Source organism: Macaca nemestrina, chromosome 18 (assembly GCF_043159975.1).
Source record: "Macaca nemestrina isolate mMacNem1 chromosome 18, mMacNem.hap1, whole genome shotgun sequence".
In the NCBI taxonomy this organism is placed as follows: Eukaryota; Metazoa; Chordata; class Mammalia; order Primates; family Cercopithecidae; genus Macaca; species Macaca nemestrina.
Genome location: NC_092142.1, coordinates 80,529,930 through 80,554,003, shown reverse-complemented (window position 1 = coordinate 80,554,003; position 24,074 = coordinate 80,529,930). Strand labels below are relative to the sequence as shown.

Below are 24,074 nucleotides of genomic sequence, written 5' to 3'. Positions count from 1 at the left end.
GTGCCTAATAATTGTTTTTCTCTCCCTCTACTGTAATGAAAGCCCTCAAGAGCATGGGCTCTCCTTCCCAAGGCTCTTGGCCCTCTGCCACTTGTTAGTTTCAATCCCTGAAGCAGCCCTGGTTACTAGTTATGGGGTCCCTGATGACCCACTGTGGGGCTTGGGCTGTGGCTGGGAGACGCTGGTGACTGTGGCCCTCGCAGGCTGCAGGGGACCGGCAGCCTGGCCCCAAAAGGTTTCCCCATTTGGATTGAACATGTGCATAAAGAGGCTGCTGGGCTGGACTCGCTTCCCCTCTGTAGGGGCCTTGAAGGCCTTTGCTTGCTCACCAGCTGTACCTCCCGCTGAGGGCCCCTCCTGCAGTCTTGGAGTGGGCTGGGCCCCCTGCCTCTGGGGAATGCCCCTCCTTTCACAGTTCCCCACTGAATCCCTTTGATCCCCTCTTAAGAGGTCACAAAGCCCTCTTTGACTGAGTGCCAGAAATTAATCTGGATAGAATTCCTGCCTTTTCAACCTGGACAAAGCAGGTAGGTGGTTGGGCCTGTAAGAGGACTGAGGCCGACTCCCGCCCATCCTTGCCCCCTCCCCGGTTCTGCTTCCTTCTCGGAGGGTAGGGCCCTCCAAGAACGGACCCACGGTGCCTGCCTGGAAGCTCCACAGAAGCTTCCATGAGAAAGTCCCACGGAGGCACAGTCAGAGCCAGTGGCACTGACCCGGCCTCCAGCAGCACTCGCCCCACAGGCCTGGGCGGTCACTCACATAGGATGAAGGACACTTTCACTGCCTCTGTCAGCTGGGTGGCCTGGCAGGGACTATGCTGAGAAGAGCTCTGCCTCAGGGCAAAGCATGTGGTAGCTGATGGGTGATGCCCGCCCTGGGCTCACGAGTTGGTGGCCTGTGTGCCACACATGTGCCTCCGTCTTCTGCAGCCCTGTCTCCTAGCACCCTCCGGCACCAAGAGCCTGTTTCCCTCTGGGTCCTTGTTCATTAGAGAAGAAGAATGAATGTTCTGAGTGGGTACCACATGGCGGTGCTATTCTAAATACTGAACAGCTATGAACCCATTTACTCCCCATAAGAACCCAGTGAGCTTGGTTTCATTTGACTCAAGAGGCCCAGAGATGAAAGTAACTAGTCCAGCGTCACACAGCCAGTAGGAGGTGGATCAGGGTTGGAACCTGGGCAGTCTGGCCCTGAAGCACTGTAGAAAGTATTATTTTGGGAGCAAAGAGGTAATAGGTGGTGAAAGCCACCCAAAAATACCCTTCTCTCTGGCCCAGTAGCCACTTCTAGAAATCTGCCCTAAACAAGTAATTCAAATAAAGTGAAAGCTGAGATACGCGACGGTCATGGCTGCATTATCTATAATTGAGGAAAGCTGGGAACGACCCAAATGGCGACCACAGAGGAGCCCTTTGGTAAACGGCACCAGCCTCTTCGTGGACGATTATGCAGCCATTAGGAAGCCTCCCCTGGGAGCTGTGGCACGGCACTGGGATGTCTGAGCTGCCATGACTTGGCGAGGCTCACAGGACTGTCTGTGTGCCTGGCCACAGCTGCCAAAATGGCCGCGTGAAGATGGATGCAGCCTCGGAGGAGAACTGCAAGGTCAGAACTGGCAGGAGCTGGGGGCACTGACCTTGATGTGATTGTAAAAACGGTAGAAAAGGACACAGAGAGGGAGGAAGGTGACCAAGACGGGGTTAGATGGGCAATACGGAGGTGGGGTGGGGTTCAAGGGCAACGTCTTCCCTCAAGACCAAGGGATGAGCTGGGCTAGAGGGGAGAGGCCCAGCCAGGAGCCACCTACGTGAGGGATGGTGTGGAGCAAGGGAGTCAGGTGCAAGGTCAGATGTGGGCTTCCAAATCTCAAGTTTAAAGTCAGGGGACACAGCGGCCAGTGTGTTTGGGGAAGATGTGGAAGCGGGTCAGTCCTGAGTTTGACACCAGGCCTGGGAGACATGGTCTGACAGTGGCTGCGCTGGGGTCACGCAAGACAGGATGAGGCAATCAGCTCTTCTCCACGAGAAACAGGGGTTTGCCCAGTCAGAGATCAATTCACATTATTCTTTTTTTTTTTTTTTTTTGAGCACAGTTTCATTCTGTCACCCAGGCTGGAGTGTAGTGGCACCATCTCGGCTCACTGCAACCTCTGCCTCCCAGGTCCAAGTGATTCTCATGCTTCAGCCTCCTGAGTAGCTGGGACTACAGGCCTGAGCCACCACGCCCGGCTAATTTTTGTATTTTTAGTAGAGACGGGGTTTCACCATGTTGGCCAGGCTTGTCTTGAACTCCTGACCTCAAGTATCTGCCTGCCTCATCCTCTCAAAGTGCTGGGATTATAGGTGTGAGCCACTGCACCTGGCCAATTCACATAATCCTAATGGTGATGGGAGAAGTAGGGAAAAATGGAAAGCTCTCATGCAAGCCTCAGGCACCAGAAACACCCAGGCTCTACCCAGATGTGCCACGAGAACAGGTGGGAGCTAGGGTGCTGCTCCCAAGTGCACATCAGGTGTGAGAAGTGTCTGGTGAGCGTGTGTCTGTGTACATGCGTGCAGGTGCAGTTGGGAGCCACACTCCCAGTGGCTAAAGTCCCAGGTTCTGGACTCACTCAGACGTCTGTTCAAATCCCAGGTAAGCCACTGAATAGCTGTGTGACCTTGAGTGAGTGATTTAACCTCAGCCTCAGTTTCCACATCTGTACAATGGGAGAACAGGAGAAACAGGCACCTCCTCAGGGCTGTGAGGATTTGCCAAGCTGAGTAAGTGAGGCACTGGCACACGCCCGGCACAGGAGTAAGTGTCCATCATGACTCGGGGACCAGCTGCAGCCTTGTGCTGAGGCCTTGGGGTGCAACTGGGGGCTTGGCTTGGGCTGGATGAAGACTTGGGGGATGTGAGCTTGGGAAGGGATTTGCAGCCTGGTGGAGAGAGCGCCTGGGGCCACATCTCTAGGACACTAGGAGTGGCTCTTCTCCAGGGAGGCTCCCATGACCAGGAGGTGACTCAGGGGAGGTGGGATCCGGGAGGAAGGTCAGAGCTGGGCGTGACAGCCCCCACTGGTGGCCTGGTCCGGAGCCTCAGGCTTTCCGCTTTCCTAGGGATCCCCCCATCTAGCATGGCCCTCGGTGAGGGGCCAGGGGAGGCATCAGCTCAACGGTCCTGTGTCATTCTGACCTGGTCCCCTGGGGCTTTCCCCTGCACGGGGATGTGGGTGACGGATCCCGCCCCGCTGAGGGCGCAGCAGGTGGGGAGGAGACGACCCAGGCCCTGCCCTCAGCTTCCGGCCAGGTGGGCTTTACCTCTCTGAGCCCCAGGCACTTTGCCTTGGTGCTGGGGACTTTGAGGGTGGTGGTTCCCCAGTGCCAGCTCCCAACACAGAACACGGAACAGACTCATTCCCAAGGCGCCGCAGCCACTCACGAGGTGGAAGCGAGATCGTGACCCTTGCTGGGAGGCATCTGGCTTTGGCACCGTCCTTTATCCCCTTGGACTCTCGGTCCCCTCTGCTATGAGATGGGGGAGGGATGTGGACCCCGCAGAACTGTTTCTGGGCTCAAAGGAGCACAGGGGCACATAGTGCTGGACACAGGGGATGCTCCATGGCCAGGCCCAGGCAGAGATGGTCCTGAGGGCGGGCTTCCCACCCACCCCAGCCCTCACAGGCCATGAGTCAGCCAGGACCACGAGCAGGGGCTGGAAGGGGCTGCCGGGGAGAGGGGCTGAGCCAGCTGCTCCCACCATGTCGGACCCACTCGGAGACACACTGATGATGGCGCATGAGAGGCTCCCACGCGTGGGCTCCTACCAGGATCCCTTCTGCCAGCTGCACAAACAACAGAGCCTTCGATCCTCACACGGCCCAGTAACGAGACGCCAGGATCATCCCCATTCCACAGAGGAGAAAACTGAGGCCCAAATAAACACACTCCAAACCAGCACACTCATAGTCTCCCCACAGGCCACACACACACTCACACACACATAAAACAGTCACCCCACATGCCACGTACACACACTCATAAAATAGTCACCTCATATGCCACACACACACATTTATAAAATAGTTACCCCATATGCCACACACACCACACACACACTCACAGTCACCCGCACACACCACACGCACACATACACAAACACACACACACATAAAATAGTCACCCCACAGGCCACACACACACACACACACACACACTCATAAAATAGTCACCCCATATGCCACACACAGTCACTCCCACACACCACACACACAAAAAATAGTCACCCCATAGGCCACAGTCACCCCCACACGCCACACACACACACACAAGCACATAGTCACCCCACATGCCACACATACACACACACTCATAGTCACCCCACACCCCACACACACTCATAAAATAGTCACCTCACACGTCACACACACACACTCATAACACAGTCACCCCACATGCCACACACATGCAGTCACCCACACGTGACACGCACTCATAGTGACCACACATGCCACATACACACACTCGTAGTCACCTCACACGCTACACACACACAACAGTCACCTCACCACACACACTCATAAAATAGTCACCCCACACAACACACAATCAGTCACTCTTGCTCTCACACACACTCTCACACATTCACTCTTACATTCACACACACACATTCTCACCCGCACACACACCCACTCTCACACTCACACACCCCACATTCTTTTCCACCCTTCTCCACAGAGGAGGGACAGAGGCCTGGGCTTGGATGGGGTGACTGAGGGGCTGTGGCCCCCCTGGGGGGCTGGGAAATCTGCCCAGCAAGAAGAAGACAGCGAGGCCAGGGCAGGCGGCCAGAAAGGATCCAAACCTGGGCTGGGATTTTCCCAGAGCCAAGGGCACTCCTCTGGCCCTGGCAGCCCTGGGACAGGAACATAGGCCAGCTTCTTATGACACACAGTCTGCTCCTTGAACCCCAGCTCTGGGGCTTGGCCCCTGGGGCTGTTCTGAGTGACCTCGCTTCCCCCAGGGAAAAACCATTTTGGTTTCCAGGACTTGTGTGCCTCGGCCTGAGGAACCCGTCTCAGGAAGCGAGAAGGTGGAGAGGTACCAGGAGCCCAGCTCCCACAGCAGGTGCATCCTGGCCTCTCAGGGCTCCTCTAGGAGCCTGCTGTGTGTCTCCTCACAGCCCGGTAGCCTGGACCTGTCACCTGGGCCTGTTCACATGGACAGACTTGTCCCTCACAGCTGTGCATACCTGGGTCTCTCACCTCGAAACCGTGGACACAGAAACAGGCCAATCTTCTCATTGCTTTGTAAACACACACGGTCTCCTCACAGCCTGAACACGCTCTTGGCCTTGCCCCACAAACTGGGCCTTCACGGCCTCGCATACACAGGCCTGTTCCCTCATAGCCTCGTGTGCAGACAGGCCTGTTGCCACAGGGCTTGGCCTCCGAGGGCCAGGGCGGGAGCCAGGAGGTGCATCTGAGTCAGAAATGAAGCCTCATTAACCCAGAATAACTGTTTAATGCTTCCACACCCCTGGGAATTAGCCTCAAGGGCTGAACCACCCAAACCAAACAGGACTGGCCTCCCCAGGGGCCCTCAGGACTGCAGGCTCTAGCGAATGCTGGGAGGCAGAGCAGCCCTGGGCCGGGAGATCCTGGCCCTCCTCCCGCAGGCTCCAGGCCTCCTCAGATCTCCCAGACCAACACGGCAGAGGCCAGGCCGGGAAGGCTGGGAGGAAGAGCAGAGCTGCTCGGACAAAGAGGCAAGGATGTTCAGGGTCTAATCCCGCTTGCCTTCTTGGTGGCCTTGGAACCTTGTGCGAATGACTTATACTCTCTACACTCAGATTTCCCCATCTGCAAATGTCGATAGGAACAGAACCTATTCAGTGAGAGGAAGTAATTCACAAAACGCAGCATCCAATGCTGAGTAAACTCCTCCAACACGGGGGCTACGACTGCGTGTGAACAGCTCAAAGTTCTGAGCGGAGGCCACAAAAACAGCACTGTTACCCAGATGGAAGAGCGTGAACAAGATGCTGGATATTTTACCCCCGCTCTGCCTTCTTCCACAAAACAATTTGAGGTCGATTCTATAGCAGCAGTTGTCAACCCTGTTTTCATGACTGTCCGCATAAAGAGCTCTAGTGTCTCCCCTATCTGTCCTCCCTTTGAAAGAAATACTCAAGAATACGATTTCGTTGAATAGGGTGGAGCTTTGGAGGGCCACAGACTATTGTAATCATTAAGATTTGTTTAAATCTCAAAGAACCAATTTTGGTCCCGTTAGGGGTGATGTGGCCCCTGTTGGGAATGCCGGTAGAGATGCAAGTCCAACTTGATAAAAACTAAGCAATGGGAACACAGTATTTAGGAGGTTGCATTCTTTTTTTTTTTTTTTTTTTAATTGAGACAGAGTCTTGCACTTTCCCCCAGGCTAGAGGTGGCATTCTTTACGTACAGAAGAATGTGTTCTGACTGTGTGTGCACTGCAGCCACAGGAAACAAATGTATACTGGTATAGGAGAGAAAACGACAAAAACATTTAGAAAGTTAAAAAATTCAAGCTGAGGTGGTGGAATTTCTAAAGGTCCTCAATTTTGATGTTCCACTGATTTTTTTTTTTCCAGTTAAAGACAGAGAAAAGAAGAGAAAAGAAACAAGGAAGGAAAAGAAAAGAAAAACCTCAAATAGGTGGTTGTAAATAAAGAGGGGAGAGAGTGGCCATATCAGCAGAAGCAGAGGGGTCAAGTCCTGGGAGGGCTGCGGAGTCCCAGTCTCAGAGAAAGGCACTGTTTGATTAAGGAGGAGGTAGGACAGCCGCCCAGATCTGGACTGAAATCTGCTGGGTAACTACGGGTAAATCACTTGCTCTCTCTGAGCCTTGGTTCTTTTACTTGCTTAACGACAACGAACCAGAAACGACCTGGCCAGTCCTGGCGTCTCATAGGTACTCACTAACGGTATCTGAATTAGGTGAACACGTTCTGGAATCTGTCCACAGAACCAGGGTTCAAATTCAGGTTTCCCAGCTCATTTTGCTAGCTGGCGGTACCTCCAAAACACCTGACGTTTCTTTGCCATTTTAAAAGGAAGGAGAGCATGCCTTCTCAAATATCACCAAAACTGGGTACAAAGAGCCACAGGAATTGAAATCAAGTTAAATATCACTGCCACCTGGTGGCAGCATACCTAAATTGTTGGGGGGCAATAGTCCAAGGGGAAAAACTGTCAGCATCTTAAGCATGCTGTAGACACAGCCAAAGCTTACACCCTGAGAATGAAGACCCCTTGATCGCCTGGCTAGTGGGCCGGCACGCAGCCAGGCATCTGCCAGTTCCTTGACATCCTGATTTAGGTTTTCTGAAATTTTTAAAAACTGGTTGATTAAATTTAGCAACCATAAATAAACCGGATGCCACCATAATTGAATGTAAACATCCAGGTCTTCATGAGAGCTGCTAGAAACAGTGATCCCAGTTCTAGACTTGCTCAATCAACTGTGTGAATCCCACATGCAATCCTTAACGTTTTGGGGGTGGGGCATGGCAGTCTCACTCTATCACTCAGGTTGGAGTGCAGTGGAGCGATCTCAGCTCACTACAACCTCCATCTCCCAGGCTCAAGTGATCCTCCCACCTCAGCCTCCCAAGTAGCTGGGACCACAAGGGCGCACCACTACGCCCGGCTAATTGTTTGTATTTTTGGTAGAGATGGGGTTTCGCCATGTTGCCCAGGCTGGTCTTGAACTCCTGAGTTTGGCTATCCGCCCGCCTTGGCCTCCCAAAGTGTTAGGATTACAGGCGTGAGCCACCACACCTGGCCAATCCTTGACATTTGAATGTTTCAAGCCCGAGCTTTTAAATCATCTTTCTAGTCAAAGCCTCCTGAAGTCCATTTCTGTGCCCATCATCTTGGTTGCCCCTTGCAGCTATGCAATACTCACAGATTTCACAAATGCTGCCTTCCAGGTGCACGTGGAAGTACTGTTGAAAATGCAGACCAGAGAAAGGCAGAAAACAGAGCCTTGTGCAATACTGCACCTGACAGCCTTCATTGATACTCATCTTGGCCTCCTTTTAAACAAGGCATTTTTCTCCCAACCTGTCAGGTAGGCAGTATGTCTCCAAGTACATTCTGCCCTGTCCTGAGCTAAGAGAAAATGCAAGGCTGTCACTTACTGAGGCCCCACAAGCAAAACACCACGGGGAAGGGAAGAGGTGGTACCCCCGTCACCACCACCGCTCAGTCCTCCCTCTCAACTGCTCTGGCATCTGACTCCCAGATGGTCCCCAGTAGGTACTGACGAACGCCCTGCCTGTCCTAAGACACACTCGTACCTGGGCACGTAGAGAGAATCAGGTATCAGAGATGTTCTCCCAGTGGAAACGGAGCTCTCAGCAGCATCTGCTGATCACACGAGCCAGTGAGCACCACCTTACCTGCTTGGCTGACATCTGTGTCTTCCCGCTCCACTACATTCAGAAATCTCCAGCACATACAGGTACTGGAAAGGTCGAGCTGAGCCATGCCTCAGCCCCTTCCTAACGACGGGAGCTTGGACTACAGTCTGAGCCTCACCTTTCCCATATGGAAATGGCAACAATGATAATCATCAACCTTATGCGGTTGTGGTGACGGTGAAATGGACATGATGAGTCTAGCAGAGCTCCTGGCACACAGCAGGAGCTCAAAACACGCTAGTCCTGGCACACAGTAGGAGCTCAGTAAACACTAGTTCTCCTTCCTTTTGCAGCCCCAACTTGGAGACTCAGCTCAGTTTCTGAGACTTGGCCCCACAGCACAAAGCAAGAGGACCAGCCGCTGACACGGGAAAGGAGGGGAGGGGCCCTCTCTGGGACCAGGAAAGTCATTTTCTGGGGTTGTCTTTCTGCCCCCAACCCTGGCAGTTGGGGGAGCCGCTCTGGAGCCATGAGAGGAATCCTGAGTGTTCCCTGGGTCCTCCCAACACGTGATACGGCACCCGGCTCTGCTCGGGGCCAGCTGTTCATCCCCTGCAGCTCCCCAGCTTACTGTGAGGATGACAACTTACGACACACTGGTCATTCCAGCCACACCCTGCTGGTGCTGTGGGGCCCGGGGCCTGTCAAAGCTTGTTCTAAACCAGAAGATCAGAAGACAAGGAAAGACAGGGAGGCAGGGCAGGAATGAGAAGCTGACTGTACGTGCTTCACGCCCTGGTCCTGACGTCAGGGTTTCTATCGCCTGAGCCATGGGGCAGAACTCGGGCTCCCCCTCGGGTGGCTGGGGGACCCTTCTTAGGAGATCCGCCCCTGGGTCTCCAAGATGAATTTCCCTTTACATGCCAGAAAGCTCTGAACCATCCTATGCAGAGCTAGAATCAGAAAATTAGGCCAGAGAATCTGACAACTGAAAAGCAGTGAAGACTACAGAAATAGGGCTCGGGAGTTTGAATCTCTGTTAAGTTTACACTTGGCACGGCCTTTAGAAGTTACTTTCAACTAAGCATCTTGAACCCTGAAGTCCAGCCTCCCCGGCTGGACTCCCCTCAGGGTCACCCTCACTCTGAGAGCAAGAAGTTCTATGATCCTTTTGAAGCAGGAAAACAGCTATAGGGCTTGAGAACACCAGGGCGAGAAGGCCATTTCAGCACTGCAGGGGATGGGAACAGCAGAGGACGAAGAGCCAGGGGCTCTTAGACAGGGGAGCAAAGTTCCTCAGCTGAGCCATCTGGAAGGCATGAGTTCTCCACTTTCATGCCTCTGGGTGACAGATTGCCTTTAAGCCATCACACCGCTGCCTGAGTCGCTTTAAACAAGCAACTGAGTCAGGACTTACCTTCCACTGCAGAGAATGGAACCACTGGTCTCGCAGGTAGCTGTTGGCAGCCTGTAACGACAAGAACAGGACAGCAATGTCCGGTCATCAGCTTGCGGCATCTCAGGGCATTTCAAGGCCAGCCATGTGAGCCCCCCAGGCTGCTCTGTGGACAGTGTCTGCCCTGTGACCCTAACGAGTCCGCTGAAAGATACGCTAAGCTGAGCCGTTGTGTGCAAAACCAAAACAGAAGGACCGGCCAGGGAGGATTTCCTCAAAACAAGACATCACTAGCACCATGTGCTTCCTTTGCTGGATATGAGTGACTTCAGACACTGCTGACTCGAGAGCTTTAACTGCGCACACAGCCGGACTTAGGGACACGGGAGGGGCTGGGATGAACTGGTTAGAGGCCCGAAGTGAGGATGGTGGGGGCTGGCTGGAGGCCTGTGCATGAGGACTGTTCTAGGAACTTGGCTTTTGTTATCCACATAGTCTATCCTTGGTCCTCACAGCAACCCTATGAGGTGGCACCTACCATTATGCCCATGTCACAGAGGGAAAAATCGAGACCCCAAGATCTCACAATGAAGTGCATTCAAACCCAGGGCAGCCTGGCTTCCAAGTCTGTGCATTTAACCATGACCTTCTCCTGCCAATGGCAGAAGGTCATAGTAGACGGCGTCCAGCAGACCTAGGCTAAACATGACAGTGGGGGAAAGAAAATCTTCTCTGATCTACCCTACAGTAGTTCTGAGTCTTTGGATATCTCAGCCTCAATTTTCCCATCTGTAAAATGGGGACAGTAACCCTGATTTTGCAGGGATGTTGTAAGGACCAGAAATTATTCTTGTAGAACATCTAGAACCATGCTTGGCATATGGCAGGTGGTCAAAAATGCACCCATTGTTATTATTATTGTTATCATTATCATTGCCATCATCAAGTCCTTTCCAACAAAATGCAGCCCAAGGCATCCCTCCCAGCCCTCATGAGTATCACTGCGGCTCTCACCTCCTTTCTCGATCTGCTAATAGAACAGTAAAACTATGGTGTTTCATGGACACCAGACACAGCTCTGAGTCCTAGGTGTGGACTGGCTCATTCAGTCCTTACAAGACAGCCCTGTGAAGTCGGTACTGTCAACAACTCATGGTACAAATGAGGAAACTGAGACTTCGGAAGTTAAAAACTTTCCTGAGGGTTCACAGACATGTGGTGCGGGGCCAGGAACTGAACCGAGGTGGTCTGACTCCTGCTGTAAACCACAACACCGGGCCATTCTGAGTTCCCCATTGGCTACCCCTCCACTCCACGCAGGGCCAAAATGCAGTGTGCGTTCCCCACCAGAATCCACAGCCCTCTCTCCAAAGTGGCCCTGCCTCTGACGGTTCAGGGGTCTGATGAAGGCTGGAGCCTCTCTTCAAGCACGAAAGTCCACCTTCTGCCTCGATGCACACAGACACACCACACAAACTCAAGCGTGTAGCCCCTTTGTTTCACCCTCGTTTGAGAAGATCCAGGTCACGCTACAGGTGACCACCTCTCGCTCCCCAAGTCATCTACGAAACATCAGCTGCTCTCCCAGGTCAGGGTCTGGAGCAATCTCTGGCCTTGGATAAATGATCCATTCCAGCAGCAAGTGTGGTGAGGAATCAGGCTCTCGTGGGTGAGTTCAGAGACTCAGGGTTTTGAATCCTGGACTAGACGAATCCACACCAGCCACCCCAAGGCTGGTGGAGCTTGAGTCTGCCCAAGTGCCAAGCAGACAGAAGGCAAGCCCTCCATGTGACACAGGAACTCCTACAAGGGCTGAGCCTCTTACAGGTGCAGGTTCAAGTCCCGGCTCTGCCATGTGTAGTGATGTGACCTGGAGCAAGTTGACTGATGACCCAAGCCTGTGCCCCCTGCCTGAAGCTGCGGAGGCCGAAGAGGAAAAACAGCCCCCTGGAGAGACTGTTGCTGAGCTCCTTCCCATCAGCACTGCCCAAGCTCTACTGGTCTTGTGACAATTCCTATTCATTAGGATGACAAAATACACCCCTGCTCGGGGAGAGCCGTGTGAAGATCCCAAACAATGAACTAATCCATGAAAAGTGCTTCCTCAGCATGGTGCCTGGCACGTGCAAACACTCCACAAACAGGGGCCAGCAGTGTCAGCAGCCATGGCCAGGGCCGTGCTGATAAATGCTTAACATCAGGCTCTCTGGAACAAAAAGCCCTGATCCCAGCGTGTGCGGATTTCCGTGTTGTGAACAATCCCATCTTGGCCAATTCCACACCTTCAAGAGGATGCCCCTGGGCCACAGCTGGGGAGAGACATGCACGATTGGCTCTGGTGGGCAGGTGCAAGCCGGAATGAGCTGGCTCCAGGGCATGCCTGGTCCATATCCATTCCTGTGCTTCTTCACACACCATGGGTGCCAGAGAGAGAAGGAGGTGGTAAGGAAAATAAGCCCCCCTAAACATGTTCCATCCTAAATCCCTGTGATTAAGTTATCCTATGTGGCAAAGGGACTCTGGACGTGAACAAGTTCAAGGTCTTGAGATGGGGAGATTATCCTGGATGATCTAGGTGGCCAATGAAATCACAAGGGTCCCCACAGGAAGGTCAGAGTCAGACTAAAGCAGACGTCAGAGTGATGTGGTCATGAGCCAAGGAAAGCGGGCAGCCTTTAGAAGCTGGAAACGAATTCTCCCTGAGACCCTCCAGAAGGAACATGGTCCTGACACTTTGTTTTTAGCCCCATGGGACCTGTGTTGGACTTCAGACCTCCAGAACCATAAGAGACTAAATCTGTGTTCTTTTAACCACAAAGTTAGGGGTAACCAGTCATAGCAGCAATAGTAAATAAAACCAGGAGGTACAACCAGGTTGGTATAACGCTGATGTGAGTTGTTCCACTGGCTCTGAGGGTCCACAGTGGACCCAGGCAGTGCCTGTAAGCTGCCACTGGCTGAACGGAATAGCCAAGCAAAGACAAAAAGAAGGAGGTGGAGGACATCCACACCCCTCCCTCTTCCGTGTCCACTGGCCCCGCCACAGTGCCCTGCATATATGTCTGACCCTAAGAGGGCAGGGGCCACGGATGCTCTACCCACCGCTGTATCCCAGGGCCTGGAGCACCAGGAGACCAACAGGTGTTTTCTGAAGGAACAAAGGAATGAATGGACTAGGAGTTCCTTGACGGCAGGGTCTTATTTCTGAATGCACAGCCAGATGAGCAGTGCCTAGCTGGGCCAGGGTTGGTTACAATGGAATGAATCAACACAGAGACAAAGGAAGAAACAGGAAAGCAACCCAGCTGTCACAGGTGGTAGAGCGACCAGAGGAGACTCCCTTCCCCAGCCTCTGTGGCGAAACCCAACATAGACCGTCCTCCACGATGGCTAGACCAGCCCTTCCCATCTGGGGCCTCCCCAGCTGGTAAGTCTTAGGGGGCCTTCCAGCCCTCCTCAGCAGTGTGTGAGTCGGTCCTCTGGCTGGCCAGGCAGAGGTTCTTGCCCAGGACTCTGGATCTTGGGCAAGTGCTATAGAGATGGGGCAGGGACAATTCACCTGGGAGGAGCTGGGTCCTGCCCTGCATCTTCCTGCACCGGTGGTGATGGGACTACCACCTGCATGCCCCTGACCCCACCTCCGGGCCATTCTCCAGGCTGCCATCATCCTTCTAGTACATTCCTTTCCTGCTTGGAATGGCCAGATCCCATTTCGGCTGCTGGCACATGAGAGCCCTGAGGGACCCGCAGGGCCTACTGGCTCTTGGCATCTTCTTCCTTCTCAAAGTGGACGTTCTGATGTGTTTGCCCCATAGGCGTTTTTTTTTGAGACAGAGTCTCGCTCTGTCACCCAGGCTGGAGTGCAGTGGCCAGATCTTGGCTCACTGTAAGCTCCGCCTCCCGGGTTCACGCCATTCTCCTGCCTCAGCCTCCCGAGTAGCTGGGACTACAGGCGCCACCATCACGCCCGGCTAGTTTTTTTTTTTTTTGTATTTTTAGTAGAGACGGGGTTTCACCGTGTTAGCCAGGATGGTCTCGATCTCCTGACCTCATGATCCGCCTGCCTCGGCCTCCCAAAGTGCTGGGATTACAGGCGTGAGCCACCGCGCCCGGCGCCCCATAGGCGTTTTTACAGAAGGAACCAGCATTTCTACAACTGTGGCTTCTCCTGGTCACACCGTCGGGGCTCCTGGCATCTCCTCTGCCCTGAGCTCACATCCAGGTGGTTCTGGCCCTGCCAGACTGGGTCCAGCCCACTGCTTAGCCGTTGGCAGGGATGGCTGCCAGATCTCCTCTCCTGGTCCCTGGCTGCCAGGCCTGGCCACACCCTCCGTGAGCTGAGCTGCATGAGCCTCCAGTCTTGGCTGGGTCCTCGGTAGCCTGCCTCTCACAGCAGCACTCGATGTCTAAAGGCGTGGGAGGGATTTCTTCAGAGCCACTGACCACAGACGCTGCTACACATCAGTCTCTTCTCAGCCCCATCCTTCCAGGCAGAGCCATCTGGGTTTCCAAGCCTTTCCTCCCATGGGAGGGTGTGACCCCCTTCCCCAGCCACACTTGGCTTTCTGGCCACTTCCGTTCCCTCTGGGATCCTCTCAACTCTTGGAGGTCGGTGTGGCATTCCAGGAAGAAGGCAGGTTTCAGTTCATCAGCAGTTTGCAGACCCCATCTAAACAGGTATGTGACACAGGCTGGCGAACTATGTGCGATGACGCATGTCACTACCAACCACAGACCACGTGTGCTTACTCGGTACCAGACACCACGAGAAATGCTCACACACACCTCCTCTCCTCCTCAATACACCCATCTTACAAAAGAGGAAGCCGAGGCTCGGAGCAGGCAGTGGGGTGCCTCTGCACACTCCGGCGACTGTCCCTGCCCTCCCCACACCTCGGCCAGGACCCCATCCCTCCTCCGCATTCCTGAAGCTTCTGGCGGCCGCTTCTTCAAACCCTCGGCCCACACCCTGAGGCCGGCTGGGTATTTATGTCCCACCCACAGGACTGGGAGAGGAGGCAGGATCCACGTAGGATTAACTGCGACTGCTCCAGTGAGCCTGGTGTTAAAAAAAAAAAAAAAAACAGCTGAATGAATTAATGACATGTAAGGCAAGGCATGGAGATGCCGGGCTGAGGACAGTCTCAATGCGGAACTCTCCTGCGCCTCCTTCCAGGGAGGCAGAGACGGCCAAGATCTCCCACCCACCATGCCCGGCTCCTTCTGCCCCAGTGCGACGAGAAGGAAAGCTGGCCACGGTCCCCTCCCCACCCCCGTTCGGGCTGGCTGCACTTTAGAAGAAGGCAGAGGCTTCAGCCATGTTTGTCCACTGTAACAATGAGCATCTCTCCATCAGAAGTCAAAGGGAGTTTAAAGACCAACTCGTCCAGGGGTTCTCAGTCTTTGGGGGTTTATAGATCCCTTTAAGAACCTAAAACAAGCTACGGACTCACACCCATGTAATGTCAACATGTATGCAGACATACTACACACACACACACAGACACACACACCACACAGACACAAACACCATACACACACACCAGTTACACATGCACACACGACACACACAGACACATACACCACACGCACCACACACAAAGACACATACACCACATACAGACACACACACACCATACACACACACCACAGTTACACATGCATACACACCACACACACACATACACCACACACAGACACACACCACAGTTACACATGCACACACACCACACACACAAAGACATATACACCACACACAGACACACACACACCACACAAAGACACATACACACCAGTTACACATGCACACACCACACACAAAAAGACACATACATCACACACACAGAGACCCAGACACACACCACACACACAAAGACACATACACCACACACAGACACCACATAAAGACACACCACACACACACCACACACAAAAAGACACATACACCACACACACAGACACACACACCACACACATACACACCATAGTTACACATGCACACACCACACACAAAAAGACACATACACCACACACACACACCATACACACAAAGACACATACACCACACACACAGACACACACATACCACATAAAGACACATATACCATACACACACACAACCAACCACATAAAGACACATATACCATACACACACACACACCACATAAAGACACATATACCATACACACACACAACCAACCACATAAAGACACATATACCATACACACACACACACCACATAAAGACACATATACCATACACACACACAACCAACCACATAAAGACACATACACCATACACACACACCACATAGGCACATAACACCCCACACACACACCACATAAAGACACATAACACCCCCCTACACACAACCAACCACATAAAGACACATACACCCTACACACAGACACACACACACACCACATAAAGACACATACACCACACACACACACAACCAACCACATAAAGACACACCCCACACATAGACACACACACCACATAAAGACACATACACCACACACACACACAACCAACCACATAAAGACACAACCCACACATAGACACACACACCACATAAAGACACATACACCACACACACACCATACACACACACACACCATACAGTTACACATGCACACACACCACAGAGCCACATACCACGTAGACACATACACCACACAGATCACACAGACACATACACCACACACACCACATACACAGACACACCACACACACACCATACACACACAAATACAGTTACACATGCACACACACCACACAGCCACATACCACGTAGACACATACACCACACAGATCACACAGACACATACACCACACACACACCACATACACACCACATACACAGACACACCACACACACAGACACACACCATACACAGACACACCAGTTACACATGCACACACACCACCCATACACATACCACAGACACATACACCACATACACACACATCACACAGACACACACACACACCACAGACACACAGCATACACACCTCATACACACACACACCTCAGACACACAGATACACATGCATGTACACCATATACACACAGAGACACACATCACATACATACACCACACACACCAGTCACATATCACACAGACACACCACACACACATGCACACACCACACACAGAGATACACACTATACACACCGCACACAGACACAGGACACACATGCACACACCACACACACATATGCACACACAGATACATGTGCATACACACCATATACACAGAGAGACACATACCACATATAGACACACACGCCAGGCACACACATGCACACACACCACACACACCAGACATATCCACCATAGACACACACACAGATAAACACTCAGAGACAGATGTGTACACGCACACATGCAGACATACTACACACACAGACACACATACCCCACAAAGACACACACATAAACCATACGGACACACATACACACACACCACACAGTCCCACCCGTAGGACTGTGCAGACAGTTTTGGAATCTACCATGGACCACACGTTAAGGACCCAGATCTAACCCAGCCTTTCCTCCGCTGCCACTTTTCCACTGGGGAAAGCAACGCAGACACCACACACACACCCAGACTTGCTGGGGTCGTCATTTGTGTCATTTCCAGCTCTCTTCCCTCCAGGCTCCTGGCAAGCACACAGGCCAACGCCAATGAGCTGATGTCATGCCGAAGTGACCGGTGGCCCGTGCATGGAAGCCCCTGAGAACCCATGCAGCGCCGGGCACACTCCCTTCCCCCACTGGCCCACGGTGGACACACAGCACAAGTGAGAAACAACGCCTTGCCGTTTCTAGCGACCTAGAATGCGTGGCCACTTGTGACTGTGGCAGCCTGCCCCGCTCTCAGACTGGCTTCCATGCAGCGTGCACTCCCACCAGGAACATTCTGCTGTCAACCCCTTCTCTCCGCTGCCCGCTGCACTCCTACTTACCCTTCAGGTCCCTGCTGAAATGCCACTTCTCCACAATGACTGTCTTGACGGTGTCTTCCTCTTCCCCTCCCCCACCAAACCAGGCCAGAATGCCTTGCCTAACGCATCACACTGTCCTGGAATCGCCTGTCTAGTTGTGCTGCTTCTGCAGGCTATGGGCTCTGGGAGGTCAGGAACCATGTCTGACTTATGCAGCACTGCGTCCATGAAACCCGGAGAAACATTTGTTGAATGAAAGACTGGCTGAAGTGTTGAATGAATGAATGAATGAATGAATGAATGAATGAATGAATGAATTGGATGGATGGAAAAACAGATAAGACAGATAGACAGTCTGATGGATAAACGGATGGGTGAGCAGATAGATGGATAGATGAATGGGGTATTCATATACTCATTCTGCTCAGTGAAGAAAGTTCACACGCAACAGACCTTCAAAAGAACCCTTCAGCTCTGATTCCCTCTCTTCCCTAAACCGCACTTGCCTAAGACTCTAAAAATGATCATGGCAGTGTTTTCTTAAACACCTACTATATACCAGGCACAGTGCTAATTACATGTAATATCTATGAGGCCTCACAATATCCAAGGAGATAAATATTAGGGTATGGTTCACAGATAAAGAAAATGAGGCCCAGAGAGGTTCTTCCTGTTGTCTAGGGTTCCACAGCTAGAATGTGGTAAAACTTAGGGTTCCAGGGCTGGTTAGAGCCTAGGGTTCGACAGCCAGTTAGAGTCTAAGGTTCTAGAAGTAGTGGCCAGGAGAGCTGGGCAGGAACTCAGTTCTGTCTGACGCTAAAGTCTTCCCTCCTTACGATCCAGCCCTGGAACATGAAGCAATGCATCTGAGTTCCTCTGGATTCTCAGGACTTGGGTTGGGACATCCGTGAGCATTATTTCTCCATGGTAGCTGCCCTACTGATGGAACAGGAGGAGGAAGGATGTGGCACGCAGGAGACCTCACCTTGAAACTAAGGGAAGGACCGGAACTTGCCTCTAGGAGAGCAGGCGGAGGCTGATGGAGCCACAGAGGCTGGGACAAGGCTGGACTGTAAACTGCTCGTTCCTTCGGCTTGTCTACTTTTGAGGAAGGATACAGGCTGCTAGGCAATGTCTTGAATCCCAGCACAGGCATCTCTAACGGGCTTCCAAGCAAAGGGAAAGTTGACCAGGCTGCTTTCCAGCCGGGGGAGGACGCACGCTTCTGTTCAGAGTCCCCACACTGTCCTGCTGGTGGCTGAGCCGAGAGAACCCAGCCCAGGGGGAACATAAGGCACGGCTGGAACCCCAAGGGTCACTCTGAGGAGAATCCATTCAGACCCGGGAGAGGTCCCCAAGCCCGACCCTGAGGGTCACTCAGAGGAGAATCCATTCAGATATGGGAGAGGTCCCCAGCCAGACCCCAAGTTCCCTGGAAGCCGGTGCAGCTGGTTCCAACTTCTGGTGTTAAATCTTTGGAATGCTGAAAAGGCCTGGTTCCAGGCAAACGCTGCCCAGTTTCCTCTCCCAAACCTGCCAAGTTCTTTCTCATTGTTGTATTGTCTCAAGAGGTGAGAAAAACAGCCCAGGGTGCGCTGTGAGCGACCTTTTCCAAGCTCCCTTCCCCGGCCCAGTTTCTTAGGGAAAAGCAGCTTCCTTTCTTACTGGAAGGTAGAGAGTGAGACCTTTCTGGTGCTTTCCAGACCGGAAAAGTCCTGCTCGCTACCTTCCAGTAAGAAAGGAACCCACCCTGTCCCTGCCCTGCTGCCAATGTTTGGGGTAAACAGTTGCCCTGCCTCCTGCAGGACTTTCCAGAACATTGGTGGAGAAGAGCGGAATCCCGGAACCCATCCCAGAAAGAGGCAGACACTCTCGGGAGGAGGGTCTCCCCGCTCTTACCTTGCCTGAAGCCTTGTTTGTGGAGCAGTGGCTCTGTCTGATTTTTGCTGATGGGCAGAAACTCAATTTTTAGGCAGAATCCCCCAAAAGACGATCTGCACCGTGTTGCTCTTTAATGCCCACTACCCCATCCCAGGGGCCAGTGAGGAGCACCCCAGGACGGTTTCATGACACTGTCTACGTACTTACGTACTTACATGGTTGGCCTCCCCACAATGAAATGCTAGCAGAAAGGGCATTAATGGAGGAAACAGGATAAATAGGTCCTTTCTGCAAGCAGGGATTCTAGTAACATGGCATTAAGGGAGCTCATGCTGAAAAACACGCATCCAAAACACACCAATGGGACCCATGCTGGAAGGCTGGGCGCCCCTGTCTGGCAACTCAACTTGCTGGTAGATTGCTCAGTCTCTGAGCTGGGGATGAGGGCCTGAATGCCCTCTCTGCCTTCCTTGAAGGATCAGGTCAGCTCCCTGAGGTCTGCAAGAGGCACTGATTCAAATTCTAACAAAGCAAGAGTTTTCCAAGGAGCCCCTCAGAAGACAGAGAGAGAGGAGGAGGAGGAAAAGAGAGAAGAGGGGAGAGACACACAGAGAGGACTGGGAGACAGGCTCGGAGGTAGTGAGAGTCCTGGAGGAAGGACCTGCAAGAGAAGCCCAGAGTGAACCACGGCAAGAACTAAAGAGAGAGAAAGAGGAGAGGCAGGAGGGGATGGAAGGGGAAGGAGGGGAGAGAGATGGAGAAAAGGCATCAGAGAGACAGAGGAAAACAGACACGCACAGATGCAAAGAACCTGAAAGAGACAGAGACGGAGAGAGATCAGGCACGCTGGGGTAGGGAAGGGGCACTGGTCCTCTTCGGGCCCTGCCATTCCCCTAGTCTGTAGAGAATGGCTGTGCTGTAATGCAGCAGGGTGCAGACTGTGTGACAGCACAGCCAGACTGCAGGACCGAAGAGCCCCCTGTGATCCGAGGCGATCTTCCCCAGGTGCCTGCAGCATGAGGTCAAAATGAAAAGGCCTTGAGGCCAGCACTGCTCCACAGAACTTCGTGTATCAATGGAAATGTTCTCTATCTGCGCTGTCCAACACAGCAGCTTTAGCCATGTGTGGCCCCCGGGCCCTGGAGGTGTAGCTAGGGGGCTGAGGAACTGTGTTATTAATTTGATTGAGTAAATTAAACCCATATGCGAGCTGCCATGCATGGCTGGTGGCGGCTGTGTCGGGTGGCACCGTTTAAGGCATTTCCACTTCTCTGCTGACTAGGAGCACTCAGGTGATGCTGTTCGGATGGGCCGTGGCCCAAGAGGGCACCTGGCTGTTTCTTGGTCCCCTCTCCCACGCTGGAGCAGGGAAGATCTGTCCCCAGGGCCAAAGGGGTTGTTCTCTGTGGCACCACGGCTCTGGGTTCTAATACAGTGTGTTGTATGTGAATCAAGACAAAGTAAAGGCTCTCAAAGCAGAGGGTCCTGCCACCTGTCACAAAAGGCACGGGAATACAACCAGGACTGAAGAAAGCCCTGGGCACCACACCGGGGGCCAAGTGCACTCTGCCCCAGCCTCCCTAGAACCACACAGACTCACTAGTCCTGTTTATAGAATGAGCCAGCTATATACCACCCATGCATCACGGTGGGCAGAGTGTGGGGGTGAGGACGAGAGGGAAGCAAGGGAGAAGCCGATCCAGGCCTACCTCTCCTGATGGAAATGGCAGCCAGTGAGAGAACCACAACCGCCAGGGGCAGGGGCTGCACCCACCTGGGTTCCCCTTGGGGGAAGGGTTGGGAGGCCGAGTCTGCTGCTCCCGCCCTAGCTCGGAATCCAGCTCTGTATCTGAGGAGCTGCAAGCCGCCGCCTCCTCCTCCTTTTCCTCTGCTTCCTCCTCTCCTGCTCCTGCCTCCGACTGCGCTGTCCACGGGAGCCGCGGGCAGTGAGTAAGTGGGATGCTGGAGCAGCCAGAGGCTCCCGCCCGCTCGGCTCCTCAGCGCCACAGGGCCAGCTCTGTCCTGAAGCCCTGCCGGACGCGGGGCCAGGCGAGTCATCACAGCTGGGCCCGCCGCCACGGCCAGGTTAAAGGGACATTCCAGGCACTGCCTCTCTGCTTTTCAGCCTCACTGCCCCTCCATCCATGGGACGAGTGATGCTCTGGCCTCCCTTGGGGGCCAGGGCTGCCCCTCCAGCCCCAGAAGGAATGAGGCCCCTTTGCTGGTGGAGGAGGAAGGCGAAGGCTCAGGGCCTCCTCTCCTCCGACTGGACTGTTTCAAGGGGCTCCCTCCTGCCTCTCTGTCACATACACATCTAGGCCCCTCTGCCCTGCCACCATACTGATTCCTCTAGTGTCCCTCTACTCCTTCAGAGCTTTCAGTGGCTCCCTACTGCCTTTGGAAAAGAGTCTGAGGCTTCTTCACTCAGCTGGCAAGGCCTGGGTGATCCGGCCATCGCCCAACAGATCTAGACACATCCGCAGCCCAAACTCCATCTCCCCATCTCCTCCAGCTACAGCAAGTACCCAGGTTGCCCACATTCATGCTTTGCACACACATCCCCTCTGCCTGGAGTGTGGGCCCCCCACCCCACCATCCTGGCACACTCCTACTCATCCCTCTACACCCAGTTCTAATGTTGCCGGTCTGGGGAGCCTGCTTTGGCCCGCCAGGCCAAATGAGTTTCTCCTTCCTCTGGGCTCCCAGTCCTCTGGGGTTGCCTCTGTCTTAGCCATTATATCAGTAATCATTTGTTTATGGTCCTGTCTCCCCAGTGGCTGAGGGGCTCTTCACACATGGGGCCTACTCCAGCAAAGGAGAGAGGCTGCCTCAAAGCTCTGTGATGGCAGGAAAGTCACTAGGGTGGGATATTCTCCGGCATCCCTACCTCTCTGTTGGCCACGGAACCCTGTGACTGCCCGCCCCATCTCCCACCCCGGAACCCTGTGACTGCCCGCCCCATCTCCCACCCCGGAACCCTGTGACTGCCCGCCCCATCTCCCACCCCGGAACCCTGTGACTGCCCGCCCCATCTCCCACCCCGGAACCCTGTGACTGCCCGCCCCATCTCCCACCCCGGAACCCTGTGACTGCCCGCCCCATCTCCCACCCCGGAACCCTGTGACTGCCCGCCCCATCTCCCACCCCGGAACCCTGTGACTGCCCGCCCCATCTCCCACCCCGGAACCCTGTGACTGCCTGCCCCATCTCCCACCCCGAGGGGGTTGGCACTGACCACCCCCTTCATGGACTCTGTGATGTAGCCATCGGATGGGCAAGAAGGAGTGAGTGAAGAGGCAAAGGAACTGGCAGGAGAAGTGTCTGGCAGGAGGATGACACTGACCTCTATCATAAAGACAAGAGGAGAGAAAGAAAGGAGAGGAAGGCTTTGCTGGCTGCGGTGGGAAGGCAGGGGAGGGACAGTGTGGGGGTGTGGGGACAGGGTTAAAAGAAAAGCGTAGAGGGCAGAGTGTGAGAGATTCACTAAGAAGAAAGCAGACTGGGGCAGACGTGGTTTCCGGAGTCCTCTGAGAGATGACAGTAAGAAACAGGACTTTTCTAACAATGCTAAGTTGTGATGGTCCGCCACTAAGCTCAGCATTCCTTGGAGCCCAAACTGGGTGACTCTTAGCCCAATCCTGTTACACAATCCAGTGGCCGCTAGATCGAAAATTGGTTTTTAGAGAGCATCTCTTTGGGCTAAGAGAAGATTTCCCTGGAGAAACAGGGTAGGAATAAAAAGATCCCAAAAGAAAAATGGAGGCAGATCTTCTTCCCACTGATAAGAGGGTAAATTTTCTCTACATGAGGGGTTTCGGACTCGGGGTTCCTCCTGGAAATTGGGCTGGCTCCCCGACGTGACGTAACCTGTCTTATGGATGTGTGATCGTGGTCGTGGTTTTTTGTCGGTCACTTCTCCACTCTTGGTGGACCCACCTCACCGCCTCTGTGTGGACCTGGTGGGGCTACCAATCCAAGACCTGGGCCTTGCCTGAGGTCAAGAGTGGGTGGGTAATCCGGGGAAGTGCCTTCCTGGGGGCTGAGTGGGAACACAGCAGAGTCGATCGGATCTTCCACGAGATTTTGTAAAAGGTACTGGAAACACAAAGGGCGCTCACTCATAAGGACTCTAACCTCCAAGGATGTGGCTTTGGGCTGCAGGTAGGTCCTCTTTCCTACCACATGGTGAGATTCTGCCAGTGAAGCCAATACACAGAAGCACAGCCAGGAGACGGAGAGAGAGACGCCCACTATTAATGATGTCATCTGACCCCTGGATCCAGCAATGCCTGAATTCCTCTCTAAGACTTCCCAGTTATTTTAATAGTTAACAGCTATTTTAATAGTTAACAGCATTAAACTCTCTTTTTGTCTCACTAGTTGGAATAATGTTCGTGTCATTTCCAACCAAACATCCTGACCAGTACATACAGAATGCACTTTTTTCCTGAAAAG

General features: G+C 53.3%; 1 protein-coding gene across 2 annotated transcripts in view; it reads right to left on the bottom strand.

Annotated features, from left to right (window-relative positions):
- Positions 1-24,074, bottom strand: part of CMI (c-Maf inducing protein) — a 267,857-nt gene that overhangs the window by 81,807 nt on the left and 161,976 nt on the right. Inside the window, exons 1-2 of one of the 2 annotated variants that reach the window (XM_011757395.2) lie at positions 21,394-21,416; positions 9,809-9,859 (exon numbers count right to left, since the gene is read on the bottom strand). Coding sequence is in view for 1 of the 2 variants with exons in the window: in XM_011757393.3 (XP_011755695.1) it covers positions 9,809-9,859 (51 nt within the window). In the remaining variant the exon portion in view is untranslated. Of the gene's footprint in view, positions 1-9,808; positions 9,860-21,393; positions 21,417-24,074 lie in introns of those variants that run through there. The other variant, XM_011757393.3, reaches the window with a different exon arrangement.